Consider the following 21,732-nt stretch of genomic DNA (forward strand, 5'->3'; position numbering starts at 1 on the left):
ATATGTATGGCACCTAAGGATAGTTAGTGCAAGATTATTCCACTGCTGTGGTAACAGATCACGCATTCAATACACTACAACACATTTGGAATGCTGTCAAAATCTTTGCACTGAACGCAATGTGCTTTTTGAGAAGCCTGAGTGTTTTTTTTTGTGCATGCTTGCACCATGTTATAAAATTCATGCAACAGAATCCCTTTTTTTCTACTTTATATCTATATATCTGTAATTGATTTATCTTAGCAAATCTTCATTAAGGAACATTATACTAAAAATTAGAAGACTTCAGAAACCTTAACTACACTTAATCATTACAGTTATCCACTCAACCACACTCTTTGATAATTTAGAATCCAGTCATATTATTTATGCATCAGATTCCTGCACATATTTAAAAAAAAATCACAAATCTGTTTTTCCACCCAGTTCCTCCATAATAAACTTCTACTTAAAAATAAAAACTATGCAGCCAAACTAATAAAATTAAAGTGGCACTTGCTAGACAGCTACTGTCAAATCACAACTGTTTGGAATACAATTACATTTACTGTTCCTTTAAAGTTTTCCTTGAAATTATCATAAAAAGAAATAGTAAGTTTTTGTTTTAAAAAGTACAACTCCGCATTAGCATTGGGGCTGAAACCAACCATGCACTTTGATCATCTGTTTTGGCTAGCCTCTACCTGAGAAATGTTTCAGATTTCTAAAACAAGAGGGCATGGCCCTCCATGCAGAAGATATGCAGATTTTTAAGAAGTGAGCAAGTTGAATAATTTTTGGCATTTCCACTCGTGGTCAGATATCCCAAAAAGAGAGGATTTTTAAAAAACACTAACCTACAGACACTAATTTGTTTATATCGTTGCCGTTTCCATTTCACTGTGAAAATAATGAAGTTTTATTATTTATAGTTTAGTAAGATTTCTATCTACCTACTGAGATTAATCTAGATCTAGAGATTCTCAGACTAATGGAAAGAAATTCATGTGTGACTCCCGTTTAAAACATGCCAAAAAGAAATGCGTAATTTCCAAGTGTCAATTTAATTGGGCCAGAATAATTCTACATGGGGCTAATTTGTCCTACAACCACATGTTATTTTGCCTTCATTTGGGACAACATGAAGCTTTCCATAAGTAGAGATAGCACACCAAACATTTTATTTTCAAGTTCCATACAGAGCATTAAAGGAGTCAGCAGAGGAAGTTACTTGTAAAAGTTTCTTCCGTTATAGATACCTAACATTTGTACGTTTAAATGTGTACACCTTTTGTGCAATACTACAATAAATAGAAAGTGGATTCAGAAAAATCAGGATATGCAAAATAAATGTTGTGTGATTGATTAGATATGCTTTGAAGCCACATATTGTGAAAGTGAACACATCTCTTTTTCTTAAGTGTGGGATGTAGTTACCTAATAGAAAATGGTTTCATAAAGCATGTACAAGCAGATTTCACAATTCAGTTTTAATTTTGTTTTAAAAAAGAACTACATTGGCAGAATTAAGATTAATTCACTTTGATGCACACTATCCACTGGACAGTCTTTTTGAACTAAACTAGCAGGCCAAGACTTCTTCATCAACCACCACCCACCATCCCACCTTCAAAAAAATGATTCAACTGTTTAATATTTTATAACTGAACAATTTGTTTTTCTCTTTAGTCATCAAAAAACATTTAACCTGAAACATTTACATTGCAAGCCACATCAAAATGCTTATTGGCATTACACCAATAGCATTTTGTGGTTTTCTTTTTGTTTACCAGTAAAAGAATATAAAATCTTGTTCATTGAAGTGTTGACTGTAATAAAATAGATTTGCATTGTACTGCACAGTTTTTCCCGGAATTGTGAAAATGGTTGAAGGGACCATGCACTGCCAGAGCAGGCCTAAAGCTTCCCACGCCAAAATGCAGCGGCCTCCCAAGGTGCAGACCCCTATTTTTAAATATCAGGAAGACTAGCTAGCGAATCAAGCTGTCTAAATTAGTTAATGCTCTTGGAGTGTTACTTATTTATTAAAAGAACAAGAGGTCTACAAAATGTGGTAAACCTTTTTATAATTTATGATACTTGACTCCAGCATCAACATTTTCAGTGCCAATTATCTGTTGCAAGTCTGAGGCAGTTACATGTACCAAGAAGCAGATATTCACCCTCCTTCCCCAACACCCCTCAACTTTATCACTATCCCAGGGTTTCTTTAAATTGTCACTTTTCTGTGATACAAATACAGTACTGGAGGAGGAAAACATTTTTGGCATTATTTTTAAATATAAATCTGGCAAACAAATACAGTACTTAAACAAAAAAGCAAAGAAAGAAGACATAGCGTTCCTAAAATACCCACTATACTTTTTCCAAGATTAGTCTGCACAAAAGTGTCAATAGTAAGATAAGTTGCAAAATAAGTTTTGCAGTTGTACCCTTTAAATACTTGATAAAACATGTTTCATAGGCATCAGCAGGAAAATACTGTACTTATTGTCCCATTTTAAATACTAACCTCATACTTTATTTTATATGTTTCTTACCTATATTAATACTGAAAAAATTAAACTTTGTTTGAATGCTCTGAAGACCCATACATACACAATAAAACCGTTTTTTGCGCGTCACCTGAATAAATATGTCAGACATTGTCTTAACCGAGTATTTGCATGTTTGAACTTAGTTACAGTAATGTACAGTCCTAAAAAGATCCCCATTTCACTGGAAAATGCATTATATGTTACAGCTCTGTTGTGGTAATTGTCAGTCTACTGCAGTGCATTCCAATGCTTATGGATTTGTTTCCTTCCCTCTCCCATGAGGCAAACTAGTGTTCAAAACACCTGTTGTGGAGAAGTGAAAAAATGTTTCTTCTTTTTTTAAAATCAGCCATTTTCTGGTTTCAGAATCTAAGTTAAGGCCAACATAAAAAAATAAAAAAATTAAAATCTCTTTAGCTTTCAAAGTAGTGGCTTAAAGGATTGCAATCACAGTACAAACTACCTGCATGGTGCATTTTTGCTCCATCATTGTCTGCATAGTGTACTGCACTGATCAGTTATCATACCCCTCAGTTTCTGCACATAAAAATGTGTAAATATTCCCAAACAATAATTAAATCTGAATTTGCCCAGTTCTTTTAGTTCTTTCCTTGTGACTGCTGCTTCAAGGGGGCTGGAGGGGTCCCTGCTGCAGCTGAAGGCTTGATCCATGGGAGGGAAACCAGTGGGGATGCTCGAGAGGTGGCTGTGGTTGTCATCATTGTAACCTGGATCACTTGTTCACTCTGCATCAGTCTAATCAGAGTTTTCACGCGTTCCAAGGAGGCCCGAGTTCCTTTCTGTTTAGCTATGAGACTGGTTTTCAACTCCAGGCATTTCTGTTAAATAAAAATTAGACAACTTAAGTTCTTCAGCTGGCATGTCTGAGTCACTGATAGTGAACTGTATAGACCCTGAACAAATTTCTGCTTGAATCTGTATTCTCGCCTATATATTTTAATCTACAGAATTAGACTGTTCAATCCATTTTATCTAATGAAGTGACTTCTCAAAATACAGTCACAAACCCACATTCAGAACTGAGTTATTCTTCTGAAAACTCATCCAGTTTCATTTTAAGTCAAATTGTGGTCTTTGTCTGAATAGCTACCTCCTGGTAAAACATGCCCAGTCCTTCATTGTAAATAATATTATTTTAACACTACCCTTCATTTCTCCAGTGGTGTTCCTGAGTTTAGGCCTTCCCAACTTGCCAAATGGCAGAACCGATTTGTCAATACTTGACTCACTCACAACACTCAGAATTAAAACATTCCAAGTCTTTCCAAAATTATAAGGCATTTTGGGCATTGTTGATAACATATTTTCTATTTCCATTCTACAGCTTTAATATTTTTCTTATAACAAATAATTGCACCCACCATTGCAATTACAAACATCTTGCGTACATTACTTTGCTGATTTTGCATTTTGCCCAATACCCCCACCAAATTAAAACTCAAGTCCAATTTCATTTAGAATGCTAAACTTTTGCTGACAGTATAAAATAAATTTGTGACAGATAAGTATTTTTAAAAATCATTTTGCAGAATCAACAGATCTATGGACAGGAGTGTATGATGCCATGATATAATGTAAACTCCACACCATGTAATGTTTTATTATGCACTAATACTATTTAAACATACTTTCAATCAGTATTAAAACCCTCAAATCAATACTCATATTGTTACTTTCTATTACATATTACACATTTTGAAAACAGAAATAGGTTTACAAAATACAGTAAATGGGAATCTGAAATAAAAACAGAACTGTTGGAAATAGGGGGTTATTTCAAGGGAGATGTGAGGGGCAAGTTGGTTCTTGTTTTAAAACAGAGTGTGGTGAGTGCCTGGAGTGCACAGCTTGGGGTGGTGGAGGACGCAGAAACCGACCTTTAAGAGATGCTTAGATAGGCATATAAATATGAGAAAAATGGAAAGATATGGGCATTGTGGAGTCAGAAGAGATTAATTAGCCATTTGATTATTAATTTAATTGGTTCAGTACAATATTATGGGCTGAAGGGTCTGTGCTGTACTCTTCTATGTAAAACTTGGCAAGAGAGGCAGCATTACTATAGAACTCCACCTGAACTCTGTCACTTTCGCCACAGCTGCTGTCTAAAGTGCATTTTGTGTTTTTATTTCTGTATTTTACAAATATTGTTTCAATTTTATGAAACGTTAAGTTCATACTTAAAATTTTTGCCATATTTGGAATTATTTAGGCAGCACAGCCAACATTTTTTTTTAAGTTGTTACCTGTCACAGCAGCTCATTCCTTTGGAACACAAACTGGGCACAATATATTTGCAATGAGAATAGAATATTAAAAGAACACCATCGCTTTTTTAAAAGAACATTAATGTTATTTTACTCAGCATCTCATCTAGAACCATAGTTAAATGAAAATTCAGCTCATGCATGTGATTCAGCCCTGTTGTGTTAATTTTTCAAAGTTTGCCATCCATGAATTATAAAAACGTTTTAAGTTGATTACTGTTATAAAAAATCATATGCAATATCTCAAAGGTTAGCCTGAACTTCCAACCAGATTTAGTCAACTATAAGCATGATGCTAATGTCTTTCTAGTTATGTACAAAAACAAAGTGTGTATGGGGATGCCAGTTGTACTTTCTTTTTACTAGAAGTCAGTGAAGTAAAAAAATACAGCTGGCATGCCATAATAAAAATACACACTTACTTTAAGTAGTAACCATTAAGAGTTTTATGCACATAAATGGAAAGGGAATAAAGGTTCATACTGCACTTTAGTCATTTGACCACAACCAGTAAATTGTAAGCAATCTCACCGTGACAGCATTACTGAGCAATCTGTCCTTCTCCTCCAGCTGTTCATGTTCACACTTTAACTCAGTACCTCGCTTTAACAGTTTCCTTTTCTCTTCCTCTTTCACTGTTGAAATAACAATAATTTTTAAATAATATTAATTTCTCAACTAATCAGGTTAACACCCATGTATATTTTAGAGCAGGCACATGCAATTACTAAAGCATTTACTTTAGCGCAGTTTTATCTGTAGTTGCAGACAGAAATTCATAGAACAATCAGATGAAAGTCTTATAAAGTAGACTTATTCTTAATGATTTATATTTTCATCAGTAGAATTATTTTATCTTTGATCATGTCAAATTCAGACACTGAAGAATCAATAATATTTTATTTGCATCAAAAAGCAATGAACAAAAATTATTGAAGTATTATATAGTTATCCACATATTTCTATTAACATTTGCAAATGTTTGATTAAAAATGAATACTGAAAGATTTATCCAAGCTTCACCGTAAGATGAAGCCAACCTGAATAAAATCAGTAGAGTTAATTAAGCCAACATGTTATGATTTCAGTTATTTATATTAATTAAACTCCATTATACCTCCAAGTTCATAATCTTCTCTAGGCAGCTTCATATTGCATATTTTTAGAGATTTTAAAGCAGATTTGCCTTCTTTTTAAACGATCTTACCTTTTTGTAAATCAGCATCATGAGACATTGGATTTAGTAATCCAAGTAAAATGAAGTGTCATAGATATTTCCCAATATTAAATTACAATAACAGATTATGAAGCCTGACACAGCTTAGCTTGATTAGCTTATTTTTTGAAATGATAATGTTAAAAAGAAACAGTAGGAGATAAACAATGGCTGAAAATCCAGCCACTGATCAATTTTTTCTGCAAAGTGCTTCTGCAAGTTTGTGAAGCTCTATCCTCATAAATTTCTTTCACCCTCACCATTTCACCCATGATTCCTCTGATTACTATAATGTTCTCATTCATAATACAGCCAGGTTACTTAGATGTGAAACTTTGTAATTGTGAAAATATTCCTCATAGCTCTGCATATGCTACCAAGACCGTCCTTTGCAAGGCTTTAGAAAACTCATTACACATTTCAACATTCTGACAGAGGAATGACAGCATTAGGTTCCACATATATAGTAAGTTAATTCTGAACTTTCCGATCTCCCCAAATCGGCAAACTACAACATCCAGTTCTGACTGAACAGAAATTTTGTCTCATTAAATTTTTGTCCTTTCTACAAATTCATTTTTTTAGCTTCAACTTCATCCCTCTCTGAATCTCTTTCTGAATTTGACATCCTTGATGTCACATTGATTTTACCCACTTCTTATGTAATAGCACCCACCTTTAATCCTGTCTCAGACTATCTACCACTAAAAAAACTGTGTCCTTGTCACTTGTATGAAGATTCTCAAGAGCTGTCTTCTTTTAAAAACCATTGTAAATTTCTAGCCAACTGAAACTATCTGTCTTAAATCACAAGAGCCCTCTCTTTGCCAATCTAAGATAACACCTGGTTAAGCAAAACTGAGACATAAAAATTTTCATTGTCTCTTTCAATTCTCTTTAATCTTAAGTCAAATCCTGCAACCTTTTCACATTTAGGTGTTTGCATTCCTGTATCTCCAAACTTTTCCACATTCATGAAGATAATTATTTCAAGACTGGTAGCTGGGCAGTTCGTGGCTGTATTTGCCATTTTGACTCCATGCCACTGCGTGGTTCAACATTATGACGCAGTTTGGTTGAAAGGTGGAGTTTTATTTAATGCCTAAAGTTTAAAAGGTCACTGCCAGAAGTTTCTATATAATACTGCCAGTTAAAAATCAGTGGAGAGTGAAGATCGGAGTTCAGGAGCTAAAAGATTGAGGAAAGTCGATTTCAACGGTGTAACAGGTTCAACCGTGTTTGATCCTCATTTGGAAGGAATTAGTTGGCTGTGCCCATGTTAACCCCTGCAAATAATAGTAAAAAGCATTGGGTACAGTTTTGTAAAGGAAAGGTCAGTACCATTAAGCCGTTTCATTTTCATCTTCGTAAATTCTCCGGGGAAAGTATAGTTGACTGGGAACCGCAACAACACGAAGTGAAAGAGAATTTAAATCGTCTAAAAAGTCTCTCCTTTAATGGACTGTAAGCATTTTGAACTTTTGCAGTACTACTTGGAAGAACTGTTTTTGCAACATCGCTTTAAGAACTGTTTTCGCTTTATCCCTTTAAGAACTGTTTAAGCTGCCGCACAGCAGCTGATTTCTGGTTGCATTAGTCGTTTGTTTACTTTTTGGGGGGTTTGTTTTTCAGTGTTTAATAAATGTTTTATTTGTTATAAAAAATAAAATTAAAAAAACAAAGACTGGTAGCTGTGCCTTAAACCGGAAAGGCTCTTCTTTAACCAAGCTTTTGGCCTATGACCCCATGTCAGATTTGGATGAACAACACTCATGTTTTCCTAAACTAAAGGCTCTACGTTAACAGGAGTTGTTGCTGTTTTAAGCCTATTGTTATGGATTGGTATCTTAAAGAAATGCATGGAAGCTTTTCCAATTAAAAATGGCATAACCATAAGAGTTAACAATCAACAATTTGAGTTCAACTTCCACTTACAAACTGAATATGCTTCCTGTAAAGATGATGTAAATATCAGTAAGATCTTGAATTTGAACCTGCATTTGATCTTTCTACTTGCTAGAGTTAACCATTTTAGGTGTCAACATACCTGCTTTATGTGCAAGATAGGAATGGACAATAGCCAGAGTCCCAGGCCATGATACATTATCTTCTTTCTTTAATACCTGTATAGACCAAGAAGGTATTTACCAGTGAAAAGAATTCACATTTCACCAATCTCTCTTTAACAGTTGTCCTAGGATCACTGATTGAATGAATAAACTTATTCAGTTAGGCCTACACTGTAATAATTATATGTGTTTAGATAAAAGAAAAATGACTTAAAATGACATGGCACATTTTAAAAATCAGTCTAAAACATTACAGACACAGTTAAGCACTGATTCTATCATTTCCATTATGTTCAATGTCAGGACATACGAAGAAGAACCTTAGAGGACATTCACAAAATGAACCATTGTTATGAGGCCTTGATTCTTTCAATTTCTATTGTAGTACCGTTACAAAGAGCGAAAATCAACATCAGATTTATGAAGTTTTTTTTAATTGATTTGGAACACAGATTTCTTGGAATGGTTTTGTCCATATTAGCCAGTTTTAAACAAGATTTATTAATAAGAGAGATCTTTCACTTTCATCTTAAAGTTTAAGTATTAGTGGCAGATTATATTGTGTTTGCTTACCTGTAACGACTGCTGAGACCCAAAGTCAGGAGATAGAACAAAGTCAGAACACAAATTCCAAATCACAGCTATTTAAACAGTTTACCCAAGAACATTTAAGACATTAGGAACAATGACCAGTGAAAGTCAGTAAGGATTTTTACTCCTCATGTACGTGAAGGATGTAAGAAATAAAGTCAATTCAATTCAAGTCAGCCTGATATTGGTTGTCAGCCAACTAATAGGCATTGGTTATTTTGGCTCACCATAACATCTCCCTCGAAGCTGAATACCTGTAGGATTTGAGCAGAGGGGTGACTTAGATTCGACAGCTGGTGATCAGCCCTTCTTCATGGTCGTAAGCTGTCACAATCTTATCACAATGTTACTTGCAGCTGTGCTGGCATTCAGGTTGGTTTGGTTGGGGTAAATTGAACCCTTCCAAGTGGAAATGAAGGTCCAGCTCTGTGTTTGATAATCTGCCTAACAAACCTGTTGGGTATTCTGGAACATGTGTCCGCAACTGGTGGACGTGATGACACCAAGAATGTCTGTATACTACAACTTCATAGAGTATTTTCTCCATTTGTTTGACAATCTGACCTGGTATCCAGGGGATCTTTTCCATTGTAATACTGTCTGCATCGTCAGGTGCCTGAAGTCCGCAAATAAAAATCAGATATTTGAACTATGACTCAGTTGTTATCCAGTTTGAATTTTTCACACTTGTGACTGACAACACCAACATACGAGGAAGTTATTAGCCTCACGTTTAATGAATTTTAGGTAATGGTAGTGAACACTGAAAAGAGATAACTGATCTCCAAAAATGATTGTTAACTGTTGGACAGTTTTGTCAAACAATAGGTCATGCTGGTTCTTAGGCTGGAGGAAGTTGAAATAATGCTCACATTCAAGCAGTATTGAATACTTGGAGCAAAGTGCGTGTCTTCCACGAGTCATCTTTACTGACAAACTCGAACGAAGAAGATATCTTCGTAACATTTGAACCAAAGTTCAAACACAACTCCCAAAGCAGCATCAAACTGGAAGCTGGTAATGACTCACAGGTACTCTGTTCAGTGTTTGACAATGAGTTGTTGGACTCACTGATAACCTGCTCGTCAAGGTTTCGATTAACTTCAGCTGGACCACCTCAGATTGCGCTTGCTGCTGATAGAGAATTACGCACAAGTCTCTTGCTGAAATTGCCATGTTGATGTAATACAGTACCTGGTCACCAATTTGTTGTGTTCACTTGCCTGTTCTGCTGATGAGACCCAAAGCCAGAACTCAAAATAACCTTTATTCAAGTAAAACCACACAGCTGCAAAAACCTGAAAGTACCCCAAAGAACAACTATTTAAAGTTTACCCAAGAAAATTCAAGACGTTGTTAGGAATAACAACTAACCAATGAAAGTCAGCTTGGGGTTGGTTGTTAGCTGACCAATAGGTGTTGGTTGTTTTCGCTAACTGTAACAGACTGTACTTTAGAAGAAATCGAGCCATTACCTAAATGGACGTTTTGTGTCAGGTCAGATATGGCAGCTTGTTTAGTGATTTTGCAACAGTTCATACTTCAGCGGCTGGAACTGGAGCATAAATGCCGCTCATATAAATTTCTCTTTCCAAATGAGATTTGTCAGATGGCCTGCAATGTATGAAGTGATGAAAGAGTAGGCAAAGACACCTTTCCGTTAACCTCCTCTTTCCTCTCATACTTTATCATTATGCGAAAGCCAAAACACTTCTTTCAACAAGGTAATAATTCATCTGAACTATTCCACTTAACTTTCCATTCTAATGAGTACACTTGTCTGGATTTGTGGAACTGCAACAATTACAATAGACAATAGGTGCAGAAGTAGACCATTCGGCCCTTTGAGCCTGCACCACCATTTTGAGATCATGGCTGATCAACTACTATCAATACCCGGTTCCTGCCTTGTCCCCATATCCGTTGATTCCCCTATCCATAAGATACCTATCTAGCTCCTTCTTGAAAGCATCCAGAAAATTGGCCTCCACTACCTTCCGAGGCAGTGCATTCCAGACCCCCATAACTCTCTGGGAGAAGAAGTTTTTCCTTAAATCTGTCCTAAATGACCTACCCCTTATTCTCAAACCATGCCCTCTGGTACTGGACTCTCCCAGCATCTGGAACATATTTCCTGCCTCTATCTTGTCCAGTCCCTTAATAATCTTATATGTTTCAATCAGATCCCCTCTCAATTTCCTTAATTCCAGCGTGTACAAGCCCAGTCTCTCTAACCTCTCTGCATAAGACAGTCCAGACATCCCAGGAATTAACCACGTGAATCTACGCTGCACTTCCTCTACAGCCAGGATGTCCTTCCTTAACCCTGGAGACCAAAACTGTACACAATACTCCAGGTGTGGTCTCACCAGGGCTCTGTACAAATGCAAGAGGATTTCCTTGCTCTTGTACTCAATTCCCTTTGTAATAAAGGCCAGCATTCCATTAGCCTTCTTCACTGCCTGCTGCACTTGCTCATTCACCTTCAGTGACTGATAAACAAGGACTCCTAGATCTCTTTGTATTTCTCCCTTACCTAACTCTACACTGTTCAGATAATAACCTGCCTTCCTGTTCTTACTCCCAAAGTGGATAACCTCACACTTATTCACATTAAACGCCATCTGCCAAGTATCTGTCCACTCACCCAGCCTATCCAAGTCACCCTGAATTCTCCTAACATCCTCATCACGTCACCCTGCCACCCAGCTTAGTATCATCAGCAAATTTGCTGATGTTATTTTCAATGCCTTCATCCAAATCGTTGACGTAAGTTGCTAACAGCTGCGGTCCCAATACCAAGCCCTGTGGCACCCCACTAGTCACCACCTGCCATTCCTAGAAACACCCATTCACCGCTACCCTTTGCTTTCTATCTGCCAACCAGTTTTCTATCCGTCAATGTCTTCCCCCCGATGCCCTGAGCTTTGATTTTACCCACCAATCTCCTACGTGGGACCTTATCAAAAGCCTTCTGAAAATCGAGGTACACTACATCCACTGTATCTCCCCCGTCTAACTTCCTGGTTAGATTCTCGAAAAACTCCAACAGATTAGTCAAGCATGATTTACCCTTGGTAAATCCATGCTGGCTCGGCCCAATCCTATCACTGCTACCTAGATATGCCACTATTTCATCCTTAATAATGGACTCTAGCATCTTCCCCACCACCGATGTCAGGCTGACAGTTCTATAGTTCTCTGTTTTCTCCTTCCCTCCTTTCTTAAAAAGTGGGATAACATTAGCCATTCTCCAATCCTCAGGAACTGATCCTGAATCTAAGGAACATTGGAAAATGATTACCAATGCATCCGCAATTTCCAGGGCCACCTCCTTTAGTACCCTAGGATGCAGACCATCTGGACCTGGGGATTTGTCAGCCTTCAGTCCCATCAGTCTTCTTATCACCGTTTCCTTCCTAAAGTCAATTTGTTTCATTTCCTCTGTTACCCTGTCCTTGGCCCATCCATACATCTGGGAGATTGCTTGTGTCTTCCTTAGTGAAAACAGATCTAAAGTACTCATTAATTTCTTCTGCCATTTCTCTGTTTCCCATAACAATTTCACCCAATTCATTCTTCAAGGGCCCAACATTGTTCTTAACTATCTTCTTTCTCTTCACATACCTAAAAAAGCTTTTGCTATCTTCCTTTATATTCCTGGCTAGCTTGCGTTCGTACCTCATTTTTTCTCCCCGTATTGTCTTTTTAGTTAAGTTCTGTTGTTCCTTAAAAACTTCCCAATCATCCGTCCTCCCACTCACCTTAGCTCTGTCATACTTCCTTTTTTTTAAATGCTATGCAATCTCTGACTTCCTTTGTCAACCACTGTGGCCCCTTTCCCCCCTTTGAATCCTTCCTTCTCTGGGGGATGAACTGATTTTGCACTTTGTGCATTATTCCCAAGAAATCCTGCCATTGCTGTTCCACCGTCTTTTCTGCTAGGCTATCCATCCAGTCAACTTTGGCCAGCTCCTCCCTCATGGCTCCATAGTTTCCCCTGTTCAACTGCAACACTGACACCTCTGAGCTGCCCTTATCCTTCTCAAATTGCAGATAAAAACTTATCATATTATGATCACTACCTCCTAATGGCTCCTTTACTGCAAGATTGCTTATCAAAATCCTGTTCATTACATAACACTAAATCCAGAAAAGTCTTGTCCCTGGTCGGCTCTCGTACACGCTGTTCCAAGAATGCATCCTTTGATAAATCTTCCTACCATCCAAGTCAATGCACCCCACTTGATTAGAACTCTATTAACAACTATAAGCATTCCTTTCTTCCACCACTAATGCAGTGCCTATAGGGTGCACCATCTACAAAATGCACTGTAGTTACTTACCTAGGTTACTCTAACAGCACCTCCTAAACTAGACCTCTACTACCAAAGGGGACAAAGGGCTTTCAATTCAAGGGAAAGTTCCTCTCCAAGTCACGATTCATCCCGACTTCGAATTATCTCTCTGCTTCTTCATCACCTCTGCATTAAAATTCTGTAATGAACCATGAACCTTCTCCAGAGGTACAACAGTAGTAGTTGGCCAGCAACACCAAGATATCAAACAATGAGAAAAAATGTATTATGATTTTGCCTAAATGGAAAGTATTTATAACTGAGACAATATCCCTAAATCGGGAAAATAAGTCTTGTCAGTCATCACAAAAATAGGTCCAAGACAGATGATGACATTCCAGTTAAGATGTCAGTCACCATAAATTAATTCCTAGACTACGTACATCTGCTTTCCTGAGACTAATAGTGGCTTTATTTTGCTTACAAAGTGTTTCAAATATATTAATGCAATCAAATTTGCTGAATGATATAGTATCAGTACCTTTTCTTGACATCTGGGGCAGACCCATACTCCCTTGGGAATTGTCTTAAGGGGAGGTTCCAAGCATTCCAGATGATAAACACGAGAACAAGTGTCACACAAAAGAAGTTGACCACTACGTTTGCACACTGTACAATAATCTTCATGAATGTCATCCTGCAATATGAAGCCAAGGAAAATCCAGATTAGTTTAAGCAAACTGTAACAAATATCACAAGTGGTATTGACCAAAGTTGTTTTAAATACCTTGAAGAAAGACATGCAAAATTTAAATCCCTCCATATTGTTAAACAACTCTTACCCCTGTGATCCTACTTCAACTACCCTTAATTTCATCATATTGACTACATATCTACAGTGTATTCAACTTAAGTATCAATTTAAGAATTGTTTTCTGGTTAATACAATTGGTTGAACTTAATTTGAACTAAAATTGGTGCATTAGTAGCTTTGCAATTTAACTAAAGTGCACAGTATAAACAAAAACTGCAACCAATTAGATAATCTTCCCTTTTTTTTCCCCACTATACACAGACCAATGACTATTATCATTACTCCTTCCAGGTTCTGCCAGCCCAGCAGGACTACAGAATATTTTCATCAGATGGATTGCAGCTTAGCATTGCCACCGTCTCAAGTGTGATCAAGTTTGGATGAAAAGTGCTGGACTTGCCAGATATCCACATAGATCAAATGATTTAAAAAAAGACTACAGTTTTCCCTCATTCTTTACCAAGTTGCACAGCTGAGGAACACTGGATAGGGTTCCTGGTTTATTTATAATTGAGACAATATCCCATTTTATTATTATGGTTATTATTTGGATCTGCCAGTGGCCACATATTTCAATTCCACGTCCTATTCCCATCCTGATACGTCTATCCATGGCCCCCTCTATTGTTAAGATGAAGCCACACTCAGGTTGGAGGAACAACACCTTATATACCTCCAACCTGATGGCATGAACATTGAATTCTCTAACTTCCGTTAATGCGCTCCTCCCCTTCTTGCCCCACCCCTGACAATATTTAGTTCTTGTTTTTTTCTCTCTCTCTGCCTGTTCTCCATCTCCCTCTGGTGCTCCCCACTCCCCTTTTCTTTCTCCCATCCCATGATCCTTTCCCTTCTCCAGCTCTGTATCACTTTCGCCAATCACCTTTCCAGCTTTTAGCTTCATCTCACCCCCTCCGGTCTTCCATCATTTCGCATTTCCCCCTCCCCCCCACTACTTTCAAATCTCTTATTATCTTTCTTTTCAGTTAGTCCTGACGAAGGGTCTCGGCCCGAAACGTCAACAGTGCTTCTTCTTATAGATGCTGCCTGGCCTGGTGTGTTCCATCAGCATGTTGTGTGTGTTGTTTGAATATTCAGCATCTTCAGATTTCCTCGTGTTATTATTATGGTTCCTGTTTATTTTTGCTTGTGTCGTATATTCTGGTAGATGTCACTTTATAATAAATTGGCTATTATAGATCAAGGTCATAGCACAATGGAATAAATGAGGACATTCATCTCCTGCCAATGCCAATTCTCTGCCAAAACCACCCCAAACTAATTTGGCTTCTTTGGTCTCTCCAAAGTTGTATCTATCCCAATGTATGTTTTTTTTTAAAGGGGTAATTTCTCTCCTAATTTTTCTTTCCGTTCTCCCAGATTCTCTGACCCAACCACATACATTCTGGCAATTCCACCTTCCATTACTTGGATTTCTATTGATTTTTTTTCTTCAAGCAAGATTCCCCTTCACCAAGATTGATAAAAAAAAACATCAAACACAGCTCTGTTTCTGGTTTCAGCTCTTCTGCTCTACAACAATGGTTCCAGTGACTTGACAAAGTGAAATTCCTCAGTGCACAAAGACCTTGCAAGTTCAGTACCCTGAAAGCAGTGATACATTTGGGGAAGATAATGAAGTATGTGTTTAGTTTGCCCACCTTCATAGGCAGGTGGTATAGGGTAAATGAGTTGAGACATCACATTACAGCTGAACAAGGCATTGGTTACATCACATTTGGAATATTATGCACAGTTCTAGAAACTGTACCAGAGAAGGGATACGTGAGGCTAGAAAAAATGCAAAAGAGATACACCAGACTGTTGCCAAAAATAAAGGTTTTTAGTTACAAGGCTAAAAAATGAATAGCCTAGGGTTTGTTGGATCTGATTGTTTAATTCTTAGATTTTTTTTAAAGACTGTTTAAGAGTTATTTTCTTTGCAGCTTAACAATCAACTATCTGCTTGAACTTTTAAGTAGTTTTTGTTTGCATGCAGCAGTTTAATATGCTTCCTAGTGGCCACAGTATGCCTATGCAGTTGTTCTGTATGTTCCCTAGTGGTTACACTACTATGATTCTGGAAACTTTATCGGATGCTGCATTATTTGAATAAGGGCTTTCTAATTGGCTGACTCTTATCTATGAATTTGAATGGATTTTTTTTTAACCTAATGGAGTATAAAAATATCTGAACACAAGGCAGTACTATTTTAGACTCTTTATCTTATGGCCTTTGCTCTGCCTTCTGCTCCCACTGGATCTATCAGGCTGAGATATTCATCAGGAGTTATTAGCAGATTTTCTCTTGTTTGTGATTCAGCTATCACCGTGCATTTCAATTTTTCCTTTGTTCTATCAACACTGAATAAAATGACCGTGAAGCAACAAGTCTATGCCTCTTTTTTGACTTCTGAAAGAAACTTGTATTGAAACAACAGAAACCAGCAAATGGTGTAGTCGGCGAGCATGGTTGTGAAGTTTAAGGACTTGGAACAGTCACAGACAAAATGGAATTTGCAGTATGCAACAGAAGGAATAAGAACTTCCTCTGTTCCAATTTGTCTGAGTTCTCACTAACTTAGTTCTGGCTTCAATACAGTTGTGCTACTATTTTGAAAAAACAGATCAGTAAAAAAGAAACACAGCCCTTGTCTCCGAGATAGCAACATCATCTGAGCTTCAAAGAATTATAGTATGGACATCACATAAACTCTGCAACAGCCCCTAGAGACTCAAATGAGGATGACAGTGATGAAACAGTAAGATTGACAGCTATGCCACAGCTTGCTCTAATAAAAACGCAGAAAGACATGCGGGACTGAAGATGAAACCATTGCTGATCAATGTATTAACAAGCCAGTGACAGTCCCATCAACCATTGCTCAAGCATTCAACAATCTGCTGAAAGGCAGCAAGTACTCAAACAATCTCATGACTCTTAAGGAAGAACAACTAAGAGTGTTTCAAACTTTAAATGTGTATCGTGTACTGCACCTGCAGCCTGATACAGGTAGACCATTTATCCTATATTACCCACTCACTGCAATTTGCCTATCACAACAGGTCTATGGCAGATGCAATCACAAACACTCTTCACATGGCCCTAGATCACCTGGACAATAAAAACACCTATGTCAGGATGCTGTTCTTTGACTATAGCTCAGCATTTAACACCATCATTCTTATAGTCCTGATCAAAAAGCTACAGAACCTAGGTCTCTGCACCTCCCTCTGCAATTGGATCCTCTATTTCCTTACCAGGAGACCATAATATATGCAGATTGGTATTAATAACTCCTCCTTGCTGACCATCAACCCTGGCTCACCTCAGGGATGTGTACTTAGCCCACTGTTCTGCTCTACTCTATCCCCTTGACTGTGTGGCTTGGCATAGATCAAATGCCATCTATAAATTTGTTGACGATATAACCATTATTGGCAGAATCTCAGATGGAGACAAGAGAGTGAACAGGAGCAAGATATAACAGCTTGTTGAGTGGTATTGCAGTAACAACCATATACTCAATAACAGTGAGACCAAAGATTGTGGACTTCAGAAAGCATAGGATGAGGGAATCACAAACCAATCCTCATATAGGGATCAGAAGTGGAGAGAGAGGGCAATTTCAAGTCTCTGAGGATCGAACTTGGTCCGAACATTCGATGCAGCTATAAAGATGGCAGGGACAGAGGAGATTACGTTTGTCACCCAAGCCACTAAAAAACTTCTACAGATGTACCGTGGACAGCATTCTGACAGACTGCATCACCATCTTGTATGGGGGGGGGGGGGGGTGGTTTACTGCACAGGATCGAAAGAAGCGACAGAAAGTTGTAAAATTAGTCAGCACCATCTTGGGTACTAAGCCTCCACAGTATCAACAACATCATCTGCAAGTGTTGTCTCAAAAAGGCAGCGTTCATCATTAACAACCCCTATCACTCAGGACATGCTGTCTTCTCACTGTTACCATCAGGCTTCTGTACCTCCTTCTCGAAGGCACACACTCAGTGATTCTGGAACAGCTTCTTCCCTCCTGCCATTTAATTCCTAAATGGACAATGAACCCAATAAAACTGCCTCACTTTTATTATTTGTTTTTGCACTGTTTTTAATTTAATATGCATATATACTTACTGTAATTGATTTACTATTTATTTTTCCTATATTATCATGTATTTCATTATACTGCTGCTGTTAAGTTAAAAAATTTGATGACATATGCTGGAAACATTAAACCTGATTCTGGTATGTCAATGACAAACACACAATCCCAGTCTTAACTCAAGAACATGGAGACTGACAGCATCATCTGTGTTATTACTCTACCAAAGATTTGATTCTGTACACTGACGGCTCCTGAACTATTTGAGAGGAATTCAAATAGCTGGATGGACCATTGTTTCTGGTATGCAAAAGTGTGAAACCACTTTTCAAGCTCGCATCTTCTTCATCTGTTCTTCAGAGCCCAGACTCGAACAAATAGTTCCTTGTCCAGGTGGATGCCTCAGGAGAAGGTATTGGGGTAGTGCTGCCCCAAAGAGAACTTGGATAAGAATGACTTGCCCTTTACTTGAGCTGAAAACTCCTCCCAAGGGAAAACATCATTGAAAAGGAGCATCTGGCCATTAAGTGGGCCCTTGACAGCCTCTGGTACTACCTCCTTGGCAGGGAGTTTGACCTTTACACAGACCTCAGAGCACTAACATGGTTTCAGACAATGAAGTACTGTAATGCCAGAGTGACACGGTGGTACCTGGAGCTCCAAACCTTCAAATTCTATGTCCACCATAAAGCAGGTAAAGGAAATAGAAACACAGAAAACCTACAACACAATACAGGCCCTTCGGCACACAAATTGTGCCGAACATGTCCCTACCTTAGAAATTACTAGGCTTACCCATAGCCCTCTATTTTTCTAAGCTCCATGTACCTATCCAAAAGTCTCTTAAAAGACCCTATCGTATCCGCCTTCACCATTGTTGCTGGCAGCCCATTCCACTCACTCACCACTCTGAGTAAAAAAACTTACCCCTGACATCTCCTCTGTACCTACTCCCCAGCACCTTAAACCTGTGTCCTCTTGTGGCAACCATTTCAGCCCTGGGAAAAAGCTTCTGGCTATCCACACGATCAATGCCTCTCATCACCTTAAACACAAATGTTACTGGAGACTGCCAGTCTTGGCTGCTGAGTATCATTGCTGCAGGAGTGCAAGGTGGTAACGTGACGGACAACATTCGGTAAACATGTTCCTTACACACATCCAAACATGCCTAATCATTCTGCTGTTGTTGCACTGAGTGTACGCACTTCAATGTCTTCCCCCAAAGCATTCTCATAATGGGTCCTAAACTGAGCTGATGTGCTCCAGTTGGCTTTATGGCACTGTTCTCACCAAACACAGCAGAATATTTCATTTCTTTAGTAATGGGGATAGGTAAATGTGTATATGTTGTTTGTAAACTGTAGTTAAGGTAGATTCTTCTGTTTATTTTGTAACGTGATTGTGATTGTAAATTCTAATTCGTATGTAATCTAAGTTAACTTTGTGTTTAATTAAAGATAATATGGCCTGTTGCCTAATAAACAGAGCTCATCGCTCGAGGGGAGAAAGATCGGGCTGCAAGTAGTTCACAATGGGCAAAGCATGGAGCTGTTAATGTGCTTTCTGGTAGATATCTTTTTATAAATATGGCAATTTTCTTTTCACTATTTTCACTAATTTTTTGTAAGTCTGATTTTTGATGTACCTTATAAACACCCTTGCACTAAAGTGCTACGTGACTCCACCCATTTTTCCTTTAGTCATAACACACATATATAACTGACAGATTCTGCTATTGGTAGTGGAATTTAAAGTTCAGTGCACAAGATTTACAAACATTTAAAAGATTCATGACATGCCAGAAAACAAATAGTGGAGTAGTGGAAAAGCTACCACAATTAAGTGCTCTTGCCCTATCTGGTCCATTTTTACACTTACAATTGGACTACATTTCTTTGCCAAAGGGTCAAGGATACTCGTATGTACTGGTAATAGTGGAAAGGTTTTCAAGATGGGTGGAAACTATTCCTGTAAGGAAAGCCACTGCTACAAACACAGCAAAAACTGATCAAGAACTAAATTCCACTGGAAGCATTTGACAGAAATTTTGTTGACTGATGAACATTGAAAGGTATTTTCATTGTCTACATCACCCACAGTCATCAGGTTAAGTCAAATGAATGAATGGAATCAAACAATGACAAAGTATCATGGTGAAGGTGTACCATGGCCTACAGCTCTGCCAATGGTCTTGTGTGGCATCAGAGCAACCCCGAAGAAAACTACACCGAGTCCATTCGAGGTGGTGACAGGGCATCCTATGTCAATGCTGGAAGCCCTCAATCTCAGAGGCGCTGATATATACATTATGGCAGACAAGTTAGTTAATAATTGTGTGCAAATAACCCTTGCTGCCCAGTCTGCTTCCTGGGGGTTCTGCCACTAGGAGTGATCCAACAGAATGAGGACACACCCTGATTCCTGGCACATGGGTCCAGATTAAGAAACTGGATAAGGAACCACTGGGAGCTTATCAAGTGCTGTTTAGTATCAACTCAGCGGTGAAGGTAGAAGGTAAAAGCACTGCAAGTGAGCTAGAGTGGTGCCTGACGACAAGTGCTGTGGTTAACATTCTAGTAACCTCTTGACCCAATGCCTACACTACTGGACTACAGAGAGCAAATCACAAATCAGCCAAAAGACTTCAAGCAAGCTGACAACTACTAGACATTATGAAGTTCATTCTAATACCATTTATTGTTGTTATATTTTTGCCAACATTCCCTACTTACAATGTGCCAGTTGAGATGTCTCAATTTATATTTGTATCACATGAATTTGCTGATGCTGTTAATGTCTCCAGCTGTTGAGTATCTCAATATATACCACACATGTCAAAATAACCAGTCAGTCCTAGGCATTCCTGCAGATCCAGAACAAACATGCATCCTCTTCATTAAACATTCCAGCAACAGCAATGTTGACACTATGCCTGATTCACTATCCTCAAGTGAAAAATAAATCTACAATGATTATGCCCCCCACATAATGTCATAAGCTGGATCAAATATGTAAATATAATCAGCATAATTAAGGAAATCATATCATATCTGACTATTCCTATATTCATGACAAAGCTATTAAATATTTTCATGTGCTCACTATAAAAGCGATTTTTGCTTGCGTTCAAAAAGTACCGATCCAGTAGGGCATAGTTCAGTAGTTCATAAAATTATACTTTACATTGTCCGAAATGTAATGACTGGAATTTTCATTGATGATATCCATCAGAAAAATATTACAATTCAACAAACCCATTGTCAAGTAAGAAGAAATGGTCTAAGTTCATGGAACAATAAGCAGTTTATGTGCAGAAATGGAGCCTGGAGCCGACAACTCTCTTGCATATAATTGGTTAAGGTCTTGTAATTTATGGTATGTTTTCTCTGCCATGAGGTAGGCAGACAGACTGACAGACACATACACACACAGCCCTTAACTTTACCTCTCGAGCCAAGAAGTAAAACAAGGCATTTCAGAACGACATCATTTTGCATCAATTTTATTCCCATTTTATGGTGTTGCAAGGAGTATACGAGAGATTACAAATGTTACTGCAGCCTTAGAAAGGGTAAGCAATGACACTGCTGATACCTTGGGAAAAATAACAACAGAAATGGTTCCCATGTGTAAGATGGTTCTTCAGTATCATAAGGCATTAGATCCTCTCTGAGCAGTTAAGAGGAGAATATGTGCAGTTACAGGCAAGGAGTATTGTACTGACATACCTGATGAGTCTGAAGACATAACTAATTTGCCTGATCATTTCTGTAAATAAGCAGTTTAAATACATCAATCTGATGGAAT

The 21,732-nt window shown here is 38.0% G+C and overlaps 1 protein-coding gene across 3 annotated transcripts in view; it reads right to left on the reverse strand.

Annotated features, from left to right (window-relative positions):
* Positions 1 to 1,454: 1,454 nt before the first annotated feature.
* Positions 1,455 to 21,732, reverse strand: part of phf21b (PHD finger protein 21B) — a 158,665-nt gene continuing 138,387 nt past the window's right edge. For all 3 annotated transcript variants that reach the window (XM_059977981.1, XM_059977982.1, XM_059977980.1), the window contains 4 exons: positions 13,541 to 13,696; positions 8,089 to 8,164; positions 5,357 to 5,460; positions 1,455 to 3,376 (listed from right to left, as the gene is read on the reverse strand). In XM_059977981.1, coding sequence (XP_059833964.1) covers positions 3,137 to 3,376; positions 5,357 to 5,460; positions 8,089 to 8,164; positions 13,541 to 13,696 — 576 coding nt within the window. In that variant the 3' untranslated portion in view covers positions 1,455 to 3,136. The remainder of the gene's footprint in view (positions 3,377 to 5,356; positions 5,461 to 8,088; positions 8,165 to 13,540; positions 13,697 to 21,732) is intronic.

The sequence above is a fragment of the Hypanus sabinus genome, chromosome 8, assembly GCF_030144855.1.
Source record: "Hypanus sabinus isolate sHypSab1 chromosome 8, sHypSab1.hap1, whole genome shotgun sequence".
Classification (NCBI taxonomy): domain Eukaryota; kingdom Metazoa; phylum Chordata; class Chondrichthyes; order Myliobatiformes; family Dasyatidae; genus Hypanus; species Hypanus sabinus.